The sequence below is a fragment of the Plecotus auritus genome (genome assembly GCF_963455305.1).
Source record: "Plecotus auritus genome assembly, chromosome: 2".
In the NCBI taxonomy this organism is placed as follows: Eukaryota; Metazoa; Chordata; class Mammalia; order Chiroptera; family Vespertilionidae; genus Plecotus; species Plecotus auritus.
Genome location: NC_137771.1, coordinates 42,889,572 through 42,911,044, shown reverse-complemented (window position 1 = coordinate 42,911,044; position 21,473 = coordinate 42,889,572). Strand labels below are relative to the sequence as shown.

The 21,473-nt window shown below is 43.5% G+C and overlaps 1 protein-coding gene across 17 annotated transcripts in view; it reads right to left on the bottom strand.

Annotated features, from left to right (window-relative positions):
• Positions 1-21,473, bottom strand: part of FGGY (FGGY carbohydrate kinase domain containing) — a 420,488-nt gene that overhangs the window by 111,330 nt on the left and 287,685 nt on the right. For all 17 annotated transcript variants that reach the window (XM_080655847.1, XM_080655856.1, XM_080655850.1 and 14 more), the window contains 2 exons: positions 13,997-14,058; positions 4,468-4,615 (listed from right to left, as the gene is read on the bottom strand). In XM_080655847.1, coding sequence (XP_080511973.1) covers positions 4,468-4,615; positions 13,997-14,058 — 210 coding nt within the window. The remainder of the gene's footprint in view (positions 1-4,467; positions 4,616-13,996; positions 14,059-21,473) is intronic.

Below are 21,473 nucleotides of genomic sequence, written 5' to 3'. Positions count from 1 at the left end.
GACAAGCAAAACTACACCCCTCCTCCAAATCCACAGGGTTTCCCTGCCCCTGCCGGGGTAACCATCTGCTCAGGCTCCTCAGCATGCAGGCCGTCACCATTTACCCCAAATCACACTTCCTGTCCCGCCGGCTTCTTGGGTTGGCAGTTTTCTAATGGACTGAACTGAAGGGGAAGATAAGATTTGGGTTGTGGAAGAGTTCTGGGAAATTAAACCCACTGCTGCTTCCAAAACACAAAACAAAACAAGAAGCCCTAACCACAGCAGCAGAGGACTGCCCTGTGTTTGGTCTTAAAGGGGCCCTTCATTTATTTTTAAGCTAGGGAGCAGGAGGCCGAGGGGCCCAGACACTTGTGAGGCTGGTGGTTTATTTGTTCACATGCCATCTATTATGTTTATCAAACAGGTTACATTTAATCTTTTAGATTCTGGAACATCTTCCCATCTTCCCAGTTTCCCTCTGAGAATGTCATTTTTAATTTTCCTAGTTCAGGGTCATCTTAATTGTCAAAGTCAGCTTGAGTTTATGCTTTTTTTTTTTTTTTTTGCATCTTCATTATTTTCTTTTTTTATAATGTTTTAAAAAATGTTTTATTGATTTCAAATAGGAAGGGAGTGGGAGAGAGAGATAGAAACATCAATGATGAGAGAGAATCATTGATGGGCTGCCTCCTGCATGCCCCCTACTGGGGATCGAGCCCGCAACCTGGGCATGTGCCCTGACTGGTAATTGAACTAGTGACCTCCTGGTTCATAGGTTGACACTCAACCACTGAGACACACCAGCCGGGCTTCATTATTTTCAAATGAAGTTGAGAAAGATTGCAGGAGAGCTTGCTGACCTAAAGCCACATTTTAGAAAAAATTCAAAGTCAGATATTTGCTGAGCACTTCCTTCAGTTTGCAAGACGTCTGTATTACAGGGATCACACAGCATGATGATTACTAGTATGTTCACACACACACACACACACATTATCTCCCCACTTTCATGTGCACTTGGGAGAGGTACAGTTTCTCTTCCTCTGTGTTCACAGTAGGTGGTCAATAAGCACTGAATGACTGAATGAAGGTCATTGAGGCGTAAAGAACTGGGAGAGTGATGTTGCCGAAGCAGAAAGAGCAGAGGGAGTGCCCAGTGGTTTTATGAGGAAATGTCTTCCTTTTTTATTATCAAGATCTAATGCTGAATGTGACCTATCAGTGGTAAGAAACAAGGAACCCAAATCATAGACCTTCACTATGCCTTTCTCTCTCCTCACCCCCGCCTCCCGCAACACTGCATTTACTATGATTTCCCTGAGTCCGAACCCTCTTCCCCATGTCAACTCAGTGTCAATGTCACCTCCAATCTGAAGCCTTTCCCGTCTACTGAGACCAGGCTGGGCAATCATCCTCTACGCATCCAGGGAGCCCTGGACCCTGAGTGGCATCTGGAGCTTGACCCAGTATCCCCATTGCCTGCTTATATATTGTCTGCCCCCAAAGACAGTCCCATTCCCAAGGGCAGGAATTATGACTACTCTTATATCCCCCACCACCTCTAACAGGGCCTGTGTTTGTTAAAAAAATTAATTGATGAACAAAAGTGCTCCCAATTATAACAAAAATGGGAGCCTCAATTTACTTGGACATTAACATTGGTATTAAGTACTTATCACATGAATAATAAGAGTAGCAACTAACCCATTTAGTACTAGCAAATTGCTCATATGTATAATTTTTATAGAAATAAATGAACTCTTTGTTATGTCTATGTTGACTATCAATTATCAGTAAGTACATATTACACGTTTAGTATGTGCCCAGGGATATGTTGCAGGAGCCAAAAGAAGAAATCATACCTGGGTTCTTGCCCTCTGGGGATTATCTTGACAATCCTAGTTGCTATGCATATGTTTTATCAAGCACTCCCCTTCCCTCCCTTGAAACATCCTCCATGAATGTAGGAATTGTTGTACCTTACTGTATCTACAGCAGAGCTTGGCACATAAGTAGGTACCAAGTAAATATTTACTGAATGAGTGCTAGAGACAGTAGTCATTGTAGGTTCTGAAGGGTAACATGACACTGGATTTTTTCGGGTTATTATTTTGATGTCACTCAAAATTGGATTGAGGAAGAGATTTGGGGTTGGGGGGAGATTTTTTTAGCTCCAAAGTTCCTTCTTTCTAACTTATCTAGTTACCGTTTTGTGTTCTGATAATAACTCACGGAATGACAGCTCTTCAAATGTAAGCCTAATACAAGGGAAGTTATGAAAGGAAAGCATTGCTGAGAAGTATCAGGTGATCTAGGAAATATATTTATAAAACAAAACCTTTTTAGAAAGGTGAACCTATCAGAGTTTTTCTTTTTTTTTTTCTATATGATTGGGCATATTTCCCCATGCAAAATGTGCTTTGGTAAGTAAGCTCTTACCCTAATGAGGCTGGCATTCTTCAAAAAACACAACTGAGCAGGGTCCGCGTGGCTCAGTGGTTGAGCATCTATCTATGAACTAGGAGGTCACGGTTCTATTCCAGGTCAGGGCACATTCCTGGGTTGCTGCCTCTATCCCCAGTAGGGGGTGTGCAGGGGGCAGCTGATCAATGATTTTCTCTCATCATTGATGTTTCTATCTCTCTCTCCCTCTCCCTCTCTGAAATCAATAAAAATATATTTAATAATCACACGCACAACTGACTCCTTTGGAATTACATTCTGCATTTGGGCTACCTTTATTAGAATGTCCTTGTGATTTTTAATTCTTAAGTCTTTGGATGTCAAGCTTGGCTTTAAGCAATAGACAAAAGCCACTGGGTACCATGGCACCTGTCATGCTGGGGTGTTGACACGGGGTAGACAGATGTTGGCAGGGGAAGGTCCCCAAGGGGAGGACTCCAGGTCCATGATCACTTTACTATATAACTTGCTCTGTTTCAGGGTCATTTTATGAACTAGTCACACCTTGTAACTTCTTTAGCATCTTAAGTGTCTAAAAATGCCCCTCATTTTGTACCCATATAAAATGTGTTCTTCCCCTAACCTCTTTTTGCACCCAGAGAGTCAGTTATGTCTGTCCAGCTGCAGCCTGTGTCCATATGACCCTCTCGAGACATCCTCCTTTGCTTTCACAGGACAAACAAGGAGACGGGTTCATGATTTGTTTGTGGACACACTTCACGGACTCCAGACAGTCATAACCCTTGCTATGTCCAATTTTCTTTTCTTTTCACCTTGACTCCCTTTTATCAGCAGAAGTTGATTATGTCAACATGGTAATGAAAATAAAGATCAGGTCTTCCTGCTGGCATCATAAAGCTATTTAAAACCACCTCAATGAAATGAATTACAAACCACAGAATTCTGAGTCCTGAAGATCTTCAAGCCGGCAGGCCACGTGGTGCATAAACCATGCATTGCTCACTGCTCCCGCCTCAGTTTACCTGGCACTCTGCTTCTCAGCTTTTTGACATCTCTCAGGATTTTAAATTCATGGCTTATTTTATTATTTGTGGCTTCTCCTCACCTCTTGTAACTGAAGCTTAACTCTGTTTCTCTAGTTCTCACAGGCTTTGTCCATCCTTAATCATGACTCTCGAGGGCTGTACTAGTCTCAGCTGCCTAATCTAACTTGCCCATCAAGATCTTATGCCTTGGCTTTCAGGGGTCCTCAAACTACGGCCCACGGGCCACATGCGGCCCGCCGAGGACGTTTATCCAGCCTGCCGGGTGCTGCTGCCTGTCCTGCTTAGCAGCTGACTCGTCCCGGGCCCGCAGTGCGCATAGGAATTTGTTCATAGTTTTTTTTTTTTAAACTATAGTCCGGCCCTCCAACGGTCTGAGGAACAGTGAACTGGCCCCCTGTTTAAAAAGTTTGAGGACCCCTGGCTTAGGTGGTTATGAGCTCTCCCACCAAGTTCACCCTGGCCCCTCCAGGAGGGCCCAGAATCTCTGCACTGGGAGGGACCCTGATAGCTGAATTTATTCACCCACAAGTTACTAATTCTATTTTATTTTTGCCACAGTTCCATTTGAAATCCTAATAATGTTGCATGGCCTCTGAGCACCCTGACCTCCAGAGCCTGGGCAGATGTGTGGTAATAGGGGGTAATATTTACCACTTTCCTAGTGGCCTGGGGATGGCGATGGAAAACATAACTCTTCAAACTGATGTAAATATAAAAACGACACGGGCAGGGGCTCACGACTTCAGGCCACTCCAGGGGAAAAAGAGGCAGTGGTAGCTAAATATAAGAAATACTGCTTTCAACGAAGGTTGCCTCGGAAACAATGAGAACTTTCAGCAGGTCATCCTGGGAGGATCAAGAGCCTTCCCCAGAGGACGCATCTGTGAGAAGCCAGCGGGCCATTGGTCTGTTTTGTTAATGTTCCCTCTTTCCTTTCTCCTCACTTTGCTTCTCCTGATCTTTGCAGCCCCTTTGGCCTGCCTTCACCTTTGTGCAAGGACTGGCTGTCACTTACCATGCCCTTTAGTGTCAGATCTGCTAAAGGAGACCGGTTGCCATGGAAATCTGGCCAAACATGTAAATCAACAGTGAGGAAACCCACAGGCTGAGCCTTCTTAATCAGGTCCAGGTGATTGTTCAAATATGCATATATGCTCTGGCATCTGGAAGAGAAGTGGATTTTGTTTTTAAGAGGGGGGTAGGGTTGGGGAGCAAATTATTCTGCAGAAAGAAACCATTTGTACTTCCACACCAGATCCAGAAAGTAAGCAGAGCCCCAAAAGCTTCAGCAAAGAAACTGCCTGAAACCCATGGAAACTAGCACACCGTACTCAGAAATCACTGTACTATCACCAAGAAAAGGTGGTGTGCTATAGGGAAAAGTGCGAAGGTTTGGGATCAGAAGACCAGGCTTTGCCCCTAGGAGGTGTGTAACCACGAAAGAGTTATTCAAACTTTCGGAACCACTTTCTTTGCATCTGTAAAACCAGATACATGTTCCCTGTCCAACTTACCTCATAGGGTTATTGTCAAGATCAAAAGAGATTATGTAGGTGAACATGCAGTATTCTGTAAGCTGTGCAATACTGTACATATGCAAAGGATTTTAAAAAATTAGTATTTGTAATTATAATAATAATGATGAGATGACGAATGGAGACAAATATACGTGCCCAGGCTCAGGATCAGAATTTGCTAAGGGAAGTGACAGGAAGGAGTAAATGCAATTAGAATCAGGAATCAGGAGACTTGGTTTCTCAACTTCACCCACCAAATGACATTGTGTCAGTTCTCTCTCCTTTTTAAGCCTCAGTTTCTTCACGTGTAGGATGAGGGAGTCAGACTACCTATCTCAGTCTTTACATGGTCAGGTGACAAGGGGCTGAGATGATGGGTTCAGATCTTGCCCTACCTACCCCAGAGGTAACAGTGACAGCCTCCTTGAACTTCAGTTTCCCCATACAGTCAAATGGTGTCACCATACCTACCTCCCTGAGTTAAATTTCATTGCATGTCACAAAGGTTAAAGGTGGTGCCTTCCCCTTTTTAAAGGTGCTTCCTTCTTAAAGCTTTGAACCAACACGTCTAGAAGAAAGTGGGTTTATCAAAGATTGGCATCCATGTCACTTCCCACTGGTGTCTTTGGAACAATGGCCTTAACCATGAAAAACAGGGCTTGAATAATGGCAGGAAAAAAAGTCCAGGAATTCAGTGTCCAAGGAAGGCTGACATCTAAGACACCTAGATGGTATTTATGATTTACATTTTTAGAACGTTTTAGGAGGACAGCTCAGAGATTTTGAGTTCCAGTTTTGTAGCACTGTGAGTGTTCCCAATGAGCTCATGACGTTCCTGAAAGTTGTTAGATTAGAAATGAGTAGAACAGTGGTTTTCAAACCTTTGTAATAAATACAAATTTTAAGTGGAACTCTAATATAGAAAAGGTAGGAAAGCAAAAATGCTCTATGTGAGTGCGTGAGTGAGTATATGTGTGAGAATGTGTGCGCCTGTGTGATGTATTCCTGAGTGGAGGCAACGGCGGCCCTGCCTACCAGGCAATCTTTTGCTCCTGCTGGACACCTCATTCCCATCTGTAAAAGTGTGCCTTCGATCACTTTAGGAGGACGGCAATGTGTTTGGAAAAAGGCTCCCCCTCCACACTGTCATCAACTTGAGCTCCCTGAGTGTGCACCAGGCCTTCCCCCACAGCCCGGCGAGGAAAGCAGAGGAGACTCGCAAAGAGGTGCGGACAGGTGACCAAGTCCACATTTACACCCTCCTCTGAGTGGTGCTGAAGCCATGTGTTCTCTGTATTCCAGGTCAGAAATGATCTGTCAAAGCCCCACATTCAAACCCTGTTTTAGCATGATTCTATGACAGTCTTAGGAAAAAGACTCTTCATGGCCTCCATGCAAGGTAAGGCCTAAACCATCTATCTGGATGGAACATAATCCATCCCGGTTTTCTATTTCCCAACTCTCTCTGCTCCTGGTCCAACAGGAACCACAATGACAACCAAAACCTTGAGGACATCCTTCATAGCCAGAAGGGGAGTCTGCACTCATTGTAGCAACGTTCCTCCTCAGAACAGCATCACTGCACTGAGAGTAAAGGGATTTTTTAAAAAGAAGTTTGTAAGTGTTTTCATTCGCCTCTCAAGGCATCTCAGGGCAGGGCATTTGGTTTCAGACATCTGGGTCAATAAGAACCAATAGGCCTAATTACTATTGATTCGTCATTGTCTCATTGACTGCGGGTCTTTGCACACGGTGAGATTCATTTAGCCTCTACATATATGGTCACTCATGAATTAATGAGATCCCTGGGGGATGGGGCATATGCTTACCCCCTTGACTCCTAACCTCCTCACAGCTGTATGTTTATTCTTTGAATGCAGCCATTCTCCTGCACATTTTTTCAATTATACCTGACCATGTGTGCTATCTGAGTATATCATTCAAAATGAAATGCACTTGGAAAACATTAAAATAACGAATGCACATCATTATTCACATAATTTTAACCTCACATGATACCTTTTTGGGGTTCTGACTTTGATTCATTTTGCATGTTTTATCAATTCCTTCTCCAATGGCCGTGAGCCCTCTTCCAGCTCGGGAATCACATACTGACTGTTCCAAGTGGATTGCTCTCCCTCCCTCTCATGAACTCTGGGCTCATCCATCCTGTCTCAGAGGGAGAAATTCTTGCTGCCCTAGGCCCATTGTGTATGATGGAGAAAATATAGTTTGAGCATTCACAAAGTAACTTCACCAGCTGGGTGATCAGGTACACCAAACCTTTCCAAACCTAGTTCACTGTTTTGCAATCAGAGTTAATGCTTTTACCTTACAGTCCCCCATGAATATTAAAGACAGAGTCCTGAGCCCTATAAAATGATAGATGATCAATAAACAGTTCTCTCTTCTTTCCCATCACAGGAGATTAATTTCCCACTTTAAAAAAAAATCCGAGAGACAGGGAAGAATTTTCTCAGACATTATTGCTTACAATGTTAAATACGGACAGCACCCCCGGAATCTCTCCCCCTCCTCTCCCTCTCCGCAAATCATGTCATTCTCTGGATTCATAGGCTGCTCAGAATTATGGTGACCCTACTTTCAAACCAAAAACCAGAATACATGGTCTAATAAAATATACTGTGTCCTTTCCCTAACTCCAATGGACCATTTTCTGCCTTTATTGTACTTGAATTTTCTTCCATATTTTGCACCATTTGACCACTTCTTACACATTTGTTCTCTTTCCCTTGTTTCCGGGACACTATATTCTTTTGGCTTTCTTACCTCCTCTTTATCTGGTTCTTTTCCTTTTGTTGTCCCTTAGATATGTGAAGTCTCCCAGAGATCTGTCCTTGTCCCTCTTCTCACTCTTTATATATCCTTGGGTGATCTCCTCCTCCTCCCCTGGCTCCAGTTACCCTCTAGGGCTGAGGACTCCCAAATATATGGCCTTATTTCCTGCTCACTTCACTCTCATGAGCTCCAGGTCAAATATCCAACCATCCATCAACTGCTTCCTTTTGGATGTCCAAAGGGAACTCAACATAAATATAATGTGACACACATCGTCTTTTCTGGTATACTCGCTTTTCCTTTTGGGTTCCTTGAGCTAATCAAAGCCAATCTCATTGAAGCCATTGCTCAAGCAACCATTTGGGGGCAGAGTCAAGTGGGTACCATTTTTTACTATTCTCTTTCTCCTTTAGCTCCTCAATTTAATTTCTCACTAGGACCTGTCAATTTGTGATCTTAAATATTTCTCTTCCCAGCACAACTTCCTCCAGTTCCATTGCTTCTACTTTATTCAGGTCATCTTCAAATGCCTGGATTAGAGCTTTGGCCTCCTAACTTTTGCAGTCCTTCCTGGGATTCTTCTAAAATGCCACTCTGATTATGATGCCCACCCCTATCTAAACCCTTCAGCAGGTCCTCCCCAGTGTCCTCGAGATGAAGTACAAACTCTGTTGCCTGGCATAAGATGTTCTTTATTATCTAGCTCTCCCTACATTACACTGTGTTACATACATGTTTTCCATTCCTTCTCCCTCCTCACCCCTGCACACACCATGCTGTAGCTGCACTAACCTACTTTTAATGTTCATAATATGCCTGTGAATGTTTGCCTATTTTCCCCCTCTTGCCCAAAATTCTCTTCCTTGCCTTATGAAATTGGTTCACAGAAATTATGGAAAGCACAGAAACAAAAGAGGTCTGAGAAATAAATGAGATCAAGAAAAATAGATTATCCTCAAAAGGAGTAACTGAAAAATCCAGAGAAAGCGGGAAAAAGCAAGGTTAAGAGAATGAATTAGGAGAACTTCATGCTGACAATCTTAAAAGACCTGAAAACAATAGAATCACAATGAGAAATGACTACTGATTGCAGGGACCTCAGCAAAAGCAACTTGGACCAGGCTGGGCTCCTCTACTTACATTCCCCCTGCTCCTGCAGACTGAGTTCACTGAGGTCAGGAGCCATATCTTCCACTCTGTCTCTCCCTCCCACCAATGGTCTAGTTTACTCTCCATGAGAGCCAAATTAATCCTTTTAAAAGGTAAATTCAATCATGTTTCCCCTGCTCAAAAACTAAAACTTGAATCAAATCCAGTGTCCTTACAATTGTCTACAATGACCCACATGGTTTGGCCCTTGGCTTACATGCTGCCCTCACCAGTCTCCCGCTGTCTCCCAACTTTGGTCCAGCCACAATGGCCTTCCCAGTGTCCCAGAGTTGCTCAAGGCCTTGTGCCTTGTTGTTCCTTCAGACGGGAGGGACCCTCCCCTACAACCATAGTTTAGTCCCACTCTTTATTCAGAGTCCTGCTCAAGTGTCACCTCCTCAAGGATGGCTTCCTACCTAAAATAGTTCCCACCCATCACCCCAACATCCCTCACTCCATGTTTCTCCTCACCCATCTCTATTTTTCTTTGGAATGCTTATCAATACCTGGTGTGCAAATGTGTTCTCTTTCTCTCTCTCTCTTCTCTTTCCTCTCTCTCTCTCTTCCTCTCTCGTGCTCTATACACACACACAACACACACACACATACACACACACACACACACGAGTGTGTTTGTGTGTTATGTGAGCATGTATATGTTTATTTGTGTGTGTATAATTTCCGTGAAAATGAGACAAGTTAGTAAGACATACATGGCAAGTGTAATTAGGGAAACTGAGACAGATAGTTAAATGGCCAAGCAGTTTACAGCCATCTAATAACTTGAAAAATCCTATCTTTCCTAACCAAGGACACTTAACAGTAAATAATTTACACTTCTCCTCCTCAACCAGGGGAATAAATAGCCTAAATTAGCCTACTCAGGGAGATAGATAGCAGAAATCCTATTAGTGCCATTTGTGCCAACCATACCCAAGGACGGATGAAGTTAAGGGGATAAATCTCATTTTGGCCCATCAGCATAAAGCTGATGACTATTCTTTTGAGATCCTCCCCTTAGACTGCCCCTAAAATTCCAGTCCTTTAAAACTCTCAAGAGCAGGACCCAGCACTCTCTCTCTCTGGAGCATGCCTGTACCTTTCCCTCCCCAACCCCTTCTTCCCCCTGGTGCCTTTCTCTCTCCTAAGCTCCAAGGGCCTTATTTTGCTTCTGTAACTTGTTTCCTGAGCCCATGCATCCCAGCTGGCTCACTCCTGCTTACCTCTGTAAATTTATAAATAAACTTTATCTTATAACTTGAGTTCTTGGCTCTGAATTCTTTCTCTGCTGAGGTCTAACTTCACTGGTAACAACGGGTGCTGTTTCACTGCCAACATTGCCAGTAACAAAATCAGGGACTTTGTGTGTGTGTGTGTGTTTCACTTTTGTATTTTCCCTTTAGGGGAAAATAGACAAACATTCACAGGCATATTATGAACATTAAAAGTAGGTTTAATGATACAGGCATAATATGCCTGTGATATTATGCCTGTATTTAATGAGCCTAGGAGTATCATCAGACAGTCTGGAGAATGGACTTTAACCCTTGCTCTGCTGCCAACCTGGAATCTAGTACTTATGGACTGTGCCAACATCTCTCCACCGAACCCCACCATCACCAGGACCTCATTCTAAGACACTGGTGGTCAAGGTAGTCTAAGAGAATTAAGACAACATGTAGTTTAGAGGAAAAGAGCTCAAGTTAGGATCAAATGCAAGGCGATCTCTGGCTAAGCAGAACCATTTCTGGCTGTTTGGCCCCACATACAGGGAGACTTTGGTTGTCAGTTACATGCATGGGCACATCTAGCTCGTGTTTACTTAATTTCTAAGCTCTCAAGACATTTCTCTTCAGGGATGTCTTGTCTAAAAGGATTATGGTAAATCAAGAGTATAAAATACTAAATCTGTTTATCAACACATGTTTCTTCAGTTCCAAATAGGATTTGCTGATGCTAAGCTCTGAGACAGGGGTGGCCTGCTTTTAGAGAGCCCCGAAGTCACACCCAAAGAGGCACATGGTTCCCAATTCCATGGGATTAGCTGTCCCTTTCAAACAGCCTGCTTCACTTTAATAATAATAGCTAAACCCATTTCTTTCTAAGCCCTGAAGGACAATGGGTCCTATAGTCTTAGAATATTCATAGACCTGATAAGATAGAGATAAACTTTCCTTTGCAAGGCAATATAAGGAAAGAAAAATGAAAAAGAACCAACATTTATTGAATACATACTCAATAGATGAGCTGGAGATAAAATTTGAGAATCCTCAAATTATAGAAAGAAATAAAGGCAAGAGTGTGGATGGGATCACCTGGGAAAAGAAGGCAAAGAGAGAACCTAGTTATGATGAGCTTTGATGTTATGTTCAAGAAAAACACCATGAACTTGAGAAGAAGATTAAGGAGTCAGAGACACAGGAGGAAAACTGGAAGAGGGTGACATTCCAGAAAGAAAGCCAAGGAAAAAGAGTGTTAATAAAGGAGAGCAAAAGTATTGGTGCCAGATACTGCTGAGAGCTCAAGGGGCCTGGGTCACATCCTAAGGACTTAGAAGAGGTCATTTAGCACCTTAACAATAAATGTTTCAGGGGCCAATGGTGACAGAATTTACACTGGAGTGGGAAAAGGGGAAGTTCAAAGTGAGGAAATAGTGACCAAGAGTATAGGCAATGCTTTGGTGAAACTTAGTTCCAAAGGGAAACAAAAGGTGAAACCCAAGCAGGTGGCTGGAAAGGGGTAGGAAGTCAATTCCCATGTGGAAAGAGTTGGGACTTAAATCCCGGTCTGACTCCAAGACTGAATTCTATTAATGGCTGTTATGCTGCTGTTTCTCTGAGTTTACATGCTAATCCATAAATCCTTCTTTCCTATTTTCAGTAAAAACTACTCACATGAGGTTCATCTATAGGAGAAAGTTCTGGATATTTTGAGTATTTCCTTACAAAGTCTAACTATCCTTTAGGTTTGTGTTGAGCTGTAAGATCTTCACAGATTGGCATTGCCATGATCTACTTTCATCTATATAACACCTCTAAAAGAGGGCAGTATTATTGTGATTTTATGGATGAAGAAACTGAGTCACCAAGGCATTTATGGCAGAACTGACACAAGAATCCATCCTCACCTCTAATTTCCAGCCCTGTGTTCTTGCTACTCCATTATCCTTTCCACAAGAAGTCAGGCAGGTTATGGATGATTGACATCTGCTGTTTCACCCTAGAACAGTGGTAGGCAAACTGAGGCTCGCGAGCCACATGCGGCTCTTTGGCCCCTTGAGTGTGGCTCTTCCACAAAATACCATGGCCTGGGCGAGTCTATTTTGAAAAAGTGGCGTTAGAAGAAGTTTAAGTTTAAAAAATTTGGCTCCCAACAGAAATTTCAATATTTGTACTGTTGATATTTGGCTCTGTTGACTAATGAGTTTGCTGACCACTGCCCTAGAACAACCATGGCAAAAACTTCCTCTTTTATAATCATTGGTAATAGTAGCAGAAGTAGTAGGATTTGTCATAATTGTCAGAGTACAGTTTTCATAGCCTTGCCAAAGACATTACCTCACTAATCTCCAAGCGAATTCTGTTATCAGAGGTTGGTTCTCTCATAACTACTCCCCATGTTCTGATGAGGACACTTTGTTCACACATAATACATGTTGGAGCTGGGTATTAATCTAGATCTCTGAGCTCCAAATCCATTCCTCTTGTCTTTGTATTAGTGGCTTATACATGCTGGAGTCCTTCAAGAATCTGATGATAGTTATAGCCCCTCTTCGCAGAAATATATGCATGAGTGTATCACCAAGCTCTGGTGCTAAGTGTTCACATTAGTACTAGGGTGTCATTGCTTCCAGGCCATCTCAGTAGAGGGAGCTAGGAGATGAAGGTATGTATGCTCACACATCTGTATTTATTTTATTTATATCCACAAAACAATCACAAATTGATTTTAATACCTCTGATTTCCACCCAGTACCATAGGGTTCATTCTAACCTTCCCCTTTCCTGATTTGTAAGAAACCTGTCTCTCACTATACACATATATTTTTTATTTGCTCAATGTAGTATACACATAAAGGAGTTTCAGAATGGCGAACCCATACATCTATGAAAAATAAATTTGGTATTTACGACACAATATTTATGTACAATTATTTTATCTGTAGCTATACAGCCTATTGTCAAAATATTTTTTCCCAAAGTTACATAGGTTAGTTCTTCTCTTTCCAAAACCCTCTTTAGTGTGATTATGGTATTCATTACTAACACAATAGGCTCATTTTTTTTAACTGTTTGTATTTCATTTTACCCATGCCCCACCACACACACATATCCTGGTATCTATCTATCTCTTTAGCTATCTTTCTATGTATTTATTTTCAGGGACACATGAAGCATCACTATAGTTCTAATAGTGACAGTTGTACAAAAAGAACTCAGAAAAGTGCCATGTCCACCTACTGTCCTGTTCCTGTCCCCCTAGTCTTTGCATTTCCTTTCTATCCACTCAGTACAGATAACCAATCTAAGTTTCTGGTTTAACCTTCCTGTTTTTCTTTTACACAAGTGAGTACATACACATATATTTTCTTATATCGCCTGCTATTTACATGAAAGGGAACATATAGTCAACACTTCTTTGCATTCCACTTTCTTTACTTAATGATATATCCTAGCAATTACTCCATATCAGTTATTATTCTGAGTTTTACAGATGAAGACACAGGCTTAAAGATGTTGAATAACTTGCCCAAAGTTACACACCTGGTAAGGAGTAGTAAAGCTGGATTTGAACCCAAGAGGTTTTGAATCCAAATCCATGTTCCTTCTATTACATCAGAGTTTCTCATCCATGGGTCCTGGCATATTTTGGATTATCTCTAGCTTCTTTGAATTTCCTTAGATCATTTAAAAAGTTAATACCTGTGTGCTCTAGATCACCCGGATGACTGCCTTATAACCACATACTTCCAGGCATTCTCATTTCCCACAGGATCTGAAAATCACCTTTCAGCCTAAAGTGAGTGCCCTCAACATAGCTGGGCATGGAAGCTGTAGGGCACAGGAAGAAAGCAGTTACCTGGCTGTGGCCTTGGCTTGCAGCTCAGGGAAGGCAGCGTGGCCCTGCACCATGTGGTCTATCTGAAAAAAAAAACACACACACACAAAAAAAAAAAAAACCAGAGAGATGGGTCAGTCTCACAGTTTCTCTAGTCTCTATTCCAGCCAGAAAAGATTTATCAAAATGTCTGTTTCTTTCAACTCTTTGTTTATAAAGGATCTAAGAATGTTAAAAAGCCAGCTCAGCAAGAGTGTTTCAGCTCTTACAGAAATCTAGCTTTGCTTAACCTAGTGTTGGCCTCTTGGATTTACAAAACAAGGATGATGTATTACAGAACTGTACACCTGAAACCTATATAATTTTATTAACCAATGTGACCCTGATAAATTCAATAAATAAAAAAAATGAAAATAAAAATTAACTTGAATTTTTAAGAAAGAAGTATAAAGAGAAGAGTAGCAGGAAATGAAACTCTCAAGGCTAACCTAGCAGCAGCAAGTCCAAGAATGAGGTGTGAGAAAAGGAGTGAGAAGGAGGGGTAACTCAAGGTAAGTGCTGGGGGAGCTGGTGATGAAACACTAACCTCTGGGTCATACCTTTTCCACCTCCTGATCCAGGCTCTTACCCCAGGGCAATGCCAGACCCTGAACTACTCATTGTGTCTTATAATGGAGAAGATGAGTGAAAGACATTGTGAGGAGGAAGAAAAGAAAAAGAAAAAAGAAAGAAAAGTGTTGTCCCAGAAGAGTCAAGAGAACCTCCTCTGATTGAAAAGTTATGTCACATGGGGAACTGGAACATACCAGTAGCTCTCCAAGGACAAAGAAGCCCGAGCTCCGCAGACAACTATCTTCTTCTCATGTCTAGGATTTTATTCCCTAAGCCACGTGGCAGCTCTAAACAAAATAATATGTAACACGCATCAGGAAGAGGAACGCTTTCCCGTGCTGTTGCTCTGCTTGCTAGAACACACCCAACACCGCATTGGGTTCCTGAACTTAATTTGCGTGTTTTCTCAAAGTTTCCATGAGTCTCTAGGACTCCAAAACAACTATTATGACAGATTTATTTTCATTCAAATGATGAGCCAACTGGTTGTTTTGGCCTCATGGAGATAGTCTCTCTGAGGATGCTTCTTGAGAGCCAGGTCTGTGTAGGAGGGTAGAGAACTGGTTCTGGAGCCACAAAACCAGTGGCTGGGTTTGCAGGCTGGCTCTGATATTAACTAGCTGTGTGACCTTGTGCAACTCACTTAGCTCCTCTGGGCCTAAATAACCTCCTTTCCCCTTCTCCAGCCTCCTTTTTAAAACAAGATTGCTGGGCCCGGCCAGTATGGCTCTGTGGTTGAGCATCGATCAATGAACTAGGACAGTGGTCGGCAAACTCATTAGTCAACAGAGCCAAATATCAACAGTACAAATATTGAAATTTCTTTTGAGAGCCAAATTTTTTAAACTTAAACTTCTTCTAACGCCACTTCTTCAAAATAGACTTGCCCAGGCCATGGAATTCTGTGGAAGAACCACACTCAAGGGGCCAAAGAGCCGCATGTGGCTTGCGAGCCGCAGTTTGCCAACCACGGAACTAGGAGGTCATGGCTCCATTCCCCATCAGGGCACATGACTGGGTTGCGGGCTTGATCCCCAGTAGGGGGCGTGCAGGAGGCAGCCAATCAATGATTCTCTTTCATCAGCGATGTTTCTATCTCTCCCTCTCCCTTTCTCTCTGAAATCAACAAAAATATATCTAAAAACAACAACACAGGATTGCTGGGATTTAGAGAATATCTCCCATAATGCCAACAATAGTATAAATACTATCACCTAAAATTTATTGTCTCATTTGCCATCTATACTAATAATAGACAATATGTAAATTGACTATACCTCCACGATGCCCACATCTAATCAGGAGTGAGTATGCAAATTAACTTGAAAAGGTGGCGGGCCTGTGGGCAATGTGCACATGCATAGGCGCTGAGCAGCTGGGGGCGGGCATTCCCACCCCCCTGCTGCTCAGGTCCTATGCTCGCAGGCGCCGAGTGGCCAGGGTTGGGGTGGGATGCCCACCCACTCTCTGTATAGCTAGGGTGACGCGGCGGGTGTCCACGGGACCTTATGCACGCTTGCGCGCTGGCGCTGAGCGGCTGGGGTCCCGGGGACACCACTGGAGTGTCCGTTCCTGTCATCCCGGCCTGGGGTGGCTGGAGTTCACAGTTCTTTTGGTTTGTGCAGCCTCTGGATCGGAAGTGGAAGCCCAGAGTGCAGGGAGCACCAGGAATGCTGGGAATAGTAGTTCTGGTGGCAGACACATTGCAGGATCTCCTAGACACTAGAGCAAAGTGAGCCTGGAGCAAGTTACTGTTGCAAGTGGGGGATGGAGGGAAAAGAAAGGTGAGAGACATAAGTTAAGTCAGAGTGTCAAGGAAAAATTAAAGGGAAGATATCCTGCAACTTCTAGGCAATCTCTACCAATGGAGCAAAGATAAGAAAAAGACCTCAATTATCCTGTGAGCACCAAACCAAACTGGATTGGGGTCTCAGACAATTCGCTCATATGATTGCAAAGACAGACAGAAACTCCTGGATTGGAGAGGGCTCCCTTGAGGGCTCCCAGATTGGAGAGGGTGCAGGTCAGGCTGAGGGACCCAACCCCTGTGCACGAATCTTCGTGCATCGGGCCCCTAGTATATTAATAATAAACTAAGCATTTCGTATACATTATCTCATTTATTCCTTACAATACCTCCATGAAAAAGACACTATTGATCATTATGGGGATGAGAAACTGGGAGTAAAGGAGATAAAGTAACTTGCCCAAGGTCACAGGGGAGTAAGTGACAGATCCTTTTGTTTTTAACCAGGTCTCTCTGAACTGAAAGTCCTTATTCTTGACTACTATGCCACATTACCTATTAAACTTCCAGGTATAATATAATTTGTTGAACTCTATTTGTACAGTTTTGCAGAATATTTCAACATTATAGCAAAGCAATTAGTCATTTCAATGGTGAAAAATGCAGGTTTGGAAGGCTTATTTCCTACTGGGTTAGCGTGATGAGGAATATTCTGGACCTTAAAGAGGCTGCATCAGTAAGGCTTTACTTCATTTGATGCTAATTTTGATGGGAAGTACTTTAGGAGGTGAGAGAAAGGATCCTATATAATAAAAGGCTAATATGCAAATTGACCAAATGGTGAATGACCAGTCGCTATGATGAGCACTGACCACCAGGAGGCAGACACTTAACACAGGAGCTGCCCCCTGTTAGTCAGTGCGCTCCCATGGGGGAGCACCACTCAGCCAGAAGCTGGGTTCACGGCTGGCGAGTGTACTGGAGGTGGTGGGAGCCTCTCCTGCCTCTGCAGCAGCGTTAAGGATTTCTGACTGATGGCTTAGGCCCGCTCCCCACAGGGAGCATATCTAAGCTATCAGTCAGACATCCCCCGAGGGCTCCTGGACTGTGAGAAGGCGTAGTCCGGGCTGAGGGACGCCCCCTGCCCTGAGTGCAAGAATTTCGTGCACTGGGCCTCTAGTATTTAAATAAGCTCCCAGGAGGAAGCACAAAACTTAGCATGTATGCTGCATGCATAACGGCAGTTATTCAGTATTTACTGAATGCTTCAGGTATTGTGCCTAGCCTCCAGGAATACAGTGGAAAATAAGAAAGATAATACAATACATAGTTGCATTTAGATCAATAATTTGGCAATTATAGTATAGTTGGGGGAGGTGAGGCTTCAGCTGAGAGGCCAAGAGCAGGCAGTTTGGAGGAGAAAAGAGTTGAATGCAAGGCATGTGAAAAGGAGATGGTGATGAGTAAAGAGATGAAGATGGAGAGACATGTGGTACAGACAATATGGAGACTGGTCAAGCCCTATGCCTGGAATACTACAGATGCTCAGTAAACATTTGTTGAATAAAAGTAGGATGCATGAACCATACGGAGGCACACCACAGGCTCACAGAGTAGCATGTACTTCTTGGTAGCACTTACCACATGTCACCTGGGTGTCTATTTGTGCGAGGCACAATTTGGTCACAAGGTAACTGTATATTAAATTAGAGAATAAGTGAAGTGTTAGAAATAGGGAATAAACGAGGAGCATGGGGACAGAGAGTGGGTCTTAAAAGTCAGGTAAGTGTTTCACTGTTTAGAGTTTTATTGAATTCGAGGCCTTAGAAAATTATTTTGATTTAGGGAGCAAAATGATAAAAAAAGTGAAGGAACATAAGTCTGGTAGGGTATACAGGCCAGGGAGATGAGTAGGCATAGATAGCAGGAAATGCAGGCCTGCTCAGAGGCTAATACTAGGAACACAAGGCACGAATACTCCCTGTGTTGGTTATGTGGTGGCATTTGTGAAGTTCTTTCACAATTCTTAGTTTATACATCAGTCTTTTCCTCTACACTCTGATCGATTTTAAATCAAGAGCCTCATTATGTCCCAGGCCCCTAGTGCCTATTATAATACCTAACATCTTGAAAAAATGAATGAGATATATTTTGAAGAAAATGAAACAAAATTAGTGACTAATCAGTTACAGAATATAAGAAAATCTGAGTCAAGGATGAGTAAGTGTTTGGGTCTAACAAAAAAAAGTGTACATATCCTATCTAATAAAAGAGTAATATGCAAATTGACGGTACCGCCGCTACACCCACAAGCCACGCCCACCATCCAATCAGGAGTATGCAAATTTTTTTTAAATTTTAATAAATCTTTATTCAGATTATTACAATTGTTTCTCCTTTTTCCCCCCGTAGCTCCCCTCCACCCAGTTCCCACTCCACCTTCTGCCCTTACCTCCCCGCCACTGTCCTCATCCATAGGTGTATGATTTTTGTCCAGTCTCTTCATGAACCCCCCATACCCCTTTCCCCCTGAGAATTATCAGTCCACTCCCTTTCTATGCCCCTGATTCTATTATATTCACCAGATTATTCTGTTCCTCAGGTTTTTAATTCACTTGATTTTTAGGTTCACTTATTGATAGATATGTATTTGTTGTTCATAATTTTTGTCTTTACTTTTTTCTTCTTCCTCTTCTTTAAGAATACCTTTCAGCATTTCATATAATACTGGTTTGGTGGTGATGAACTCCTTCAGCTTTTTCTTATCTGTGAAGCTCTTTATCTGCCCTTCAATTCTGAATGATAGCTTTGCTGGGTAGAGTAATCTTGGTTGTAGGTTCTTGCTATTCATCACTTTGAAAATTTCTTGCCACTCCTGTCTGGCCTGCATAGTTTCTGTTGAGAAATCAGCTGACAATCGTATGGGTGCTCCCTTGTAGGTAACTAACTGTTTTTCTCTTGCTACTTTTAATATTCTCTCTTTGTCTTTTGCTCTTGGCATTTTAATTATGATGTGTCTTGGTGTGGTCCTCTTTGGATTCCTTTTGTTTGGGGTTCTGTGCGCTTCCTGGACTTGTAAGTCTATTTCTTTCACCAGGTGGGGGAAGTTTTCGGTCATTATTTCTTCAAATAGGTTTTCAGTATCTTGTTCTCTCTCTTCTTCTGGCACCCCCATAATTCTGATGTTGGTACGCTTGAAGTTGTCCCAGAGTCTTCTTACACTATCTTCAACTTTTTGGATTTTTTTTTTTGCTTTTTACTTTTTTGGTTGAGTGTTTTTTGCTTCTTTGTATTTCAATTCTTTGACTTGATTCTTGTGTTCCTCTAGTCTGTTTTTGGGTCTCTGTATAATATTTTTTATTTCAGTCAGTGTATGTTTAATTTCTAGTTGGTCCTTTTTCATATCTTCGAGGGTCTCGTTATATTTATCGGCCTTTTCTAGGATATTCTTGAAAAGCCTTATAACCGTGGTTTTGAATTCTATATCCAGTCATTTGTTTTCCTCCATTTCTTTCGTTTGTGATCTGTTTCTTTGACGCCGCATTTTCACTGCTTCCCTGAGTTGGTAGGGTAAATTTGTGTGCTAGGTTTCCTATATGGCCCATTGGGTCGGCCTCCCCAGTTAACCTGAGGTGGACACTCTTGGTGCACCCCTTTGTGGACTCTGTGTACAGCCTTGTTGTAGTTAAGTCTTGATTGTTGTTGGTATCACTGGGACGAATTGACCTCCAGGCCAGTTGGCTGTAAGGATCAGCTGCGTCTATGCTGGGAGAAGTTCGGTGCTGGAGACAGCCTTATAGGATTAGACTTGCCAAATTGCAATAGCCTCTGTGCTCGGCTTGGATGGGGTGGAGTCTCAGGGTGGAGCAGACAGTCTTGGCTTCCCGGCAGCCTTGCCCTTGCGCGCACACGCAGACCTCTGCCTTCCCCGGCTCCCGAGTCTCCGCCCGAGAGTCCAGACTCCCCCCACAAGAGCGTGGGTCCCCAGGGGCTCGCCTGGAACCAGGGTTCAGTGCAGTCAGAACTGGGGCCCAGTGCAGTCAGGAGCCTCCGACTCCCTTCCACTAGGGAAAGCCTGTGGCAACCTCCGCAGCCTTTGTGCGCACTGGCACGAGCGTGCCTTCAGACTTCTGCCTTCCCCAGGTCCCGAGTCTCCGCCTGAAAGTCCAGATTCCCCCCACAAGAGCATGGGTCCCCAGGGGCTCGCCTGGAACTGGGGTCCAGTGCAGTCAGAACTGGGGCTCAGTGCGATCAGGAGCCTCCGACTCCCTTCCACTAGGGAAAGCCTGTGGCAACCTCCACAGCCTTTGTGCGCACTGGCACGCTGCGCCTTCAGACTTCTGCCTTCCCTGGCTCCCGAGTCTCCGCCCGAAAGTCCAGACTCCCCCCGTAAGAGCGTGGGTCCCCAGGGGCTCGCCCGGAACTGGGGTTCAGTGCAGTCAGAACTGGGGTTCAGTGCGGCCGGGGGCTTCCTTTCCCCTTCCGCCAGAGAAAGTCAGCCAGGCTCTCAGCCGCCCTTCCTCTCTACGCGCACAAAGACCCTTTGCCGTACCTCCAATTCTCTGTGAGCTTTTCTCTTTCCTTCTAGTTGTAGAATTTTCACTCAGCCAGCTTTCCTGTGGTTCTGGATGGTGTCCGTTCTGTCTTTTAGTTGTAGTTTTGAAATTGTTGTGCGAGGCAGCAGTTTAGGTGTCTACCTATGCCGCCATCTTGGTTTCTCGTGAGTATGCAAATTAACCCAACCAAGATGGCTGCAGCCACAGAGAGAGCAGGAGGCTTGGGTTTGTAGGAAGCCACACTTTCTGCACACCCTGGCCGGCCTAGGCCTCCACACAAGGCTACAAAGTTTCAATTATAGAAGATAAACAAATCCCAACAAAAATGGCTGCAGCCATGGAGCTGGAGAGAGCAGGAGGCTTGGCTCTGCTGAAGGCTACAAAGTTTCAATTATAGAAGATAAATAAATCCCAGATACCAGGGCCTCCGCTTGGGTCGCCGGGGGGCGTGGCCAGCCTGCTAACGACCACAGACCTCTTGCCCCTGATGTGGGACACCCTTTAGGGCAAACCAGCCGGCCCCCACCCATGCACCAGGCCTCTATCCTATCTAATAAAAGAGTAATATGCAAATTAACCATCA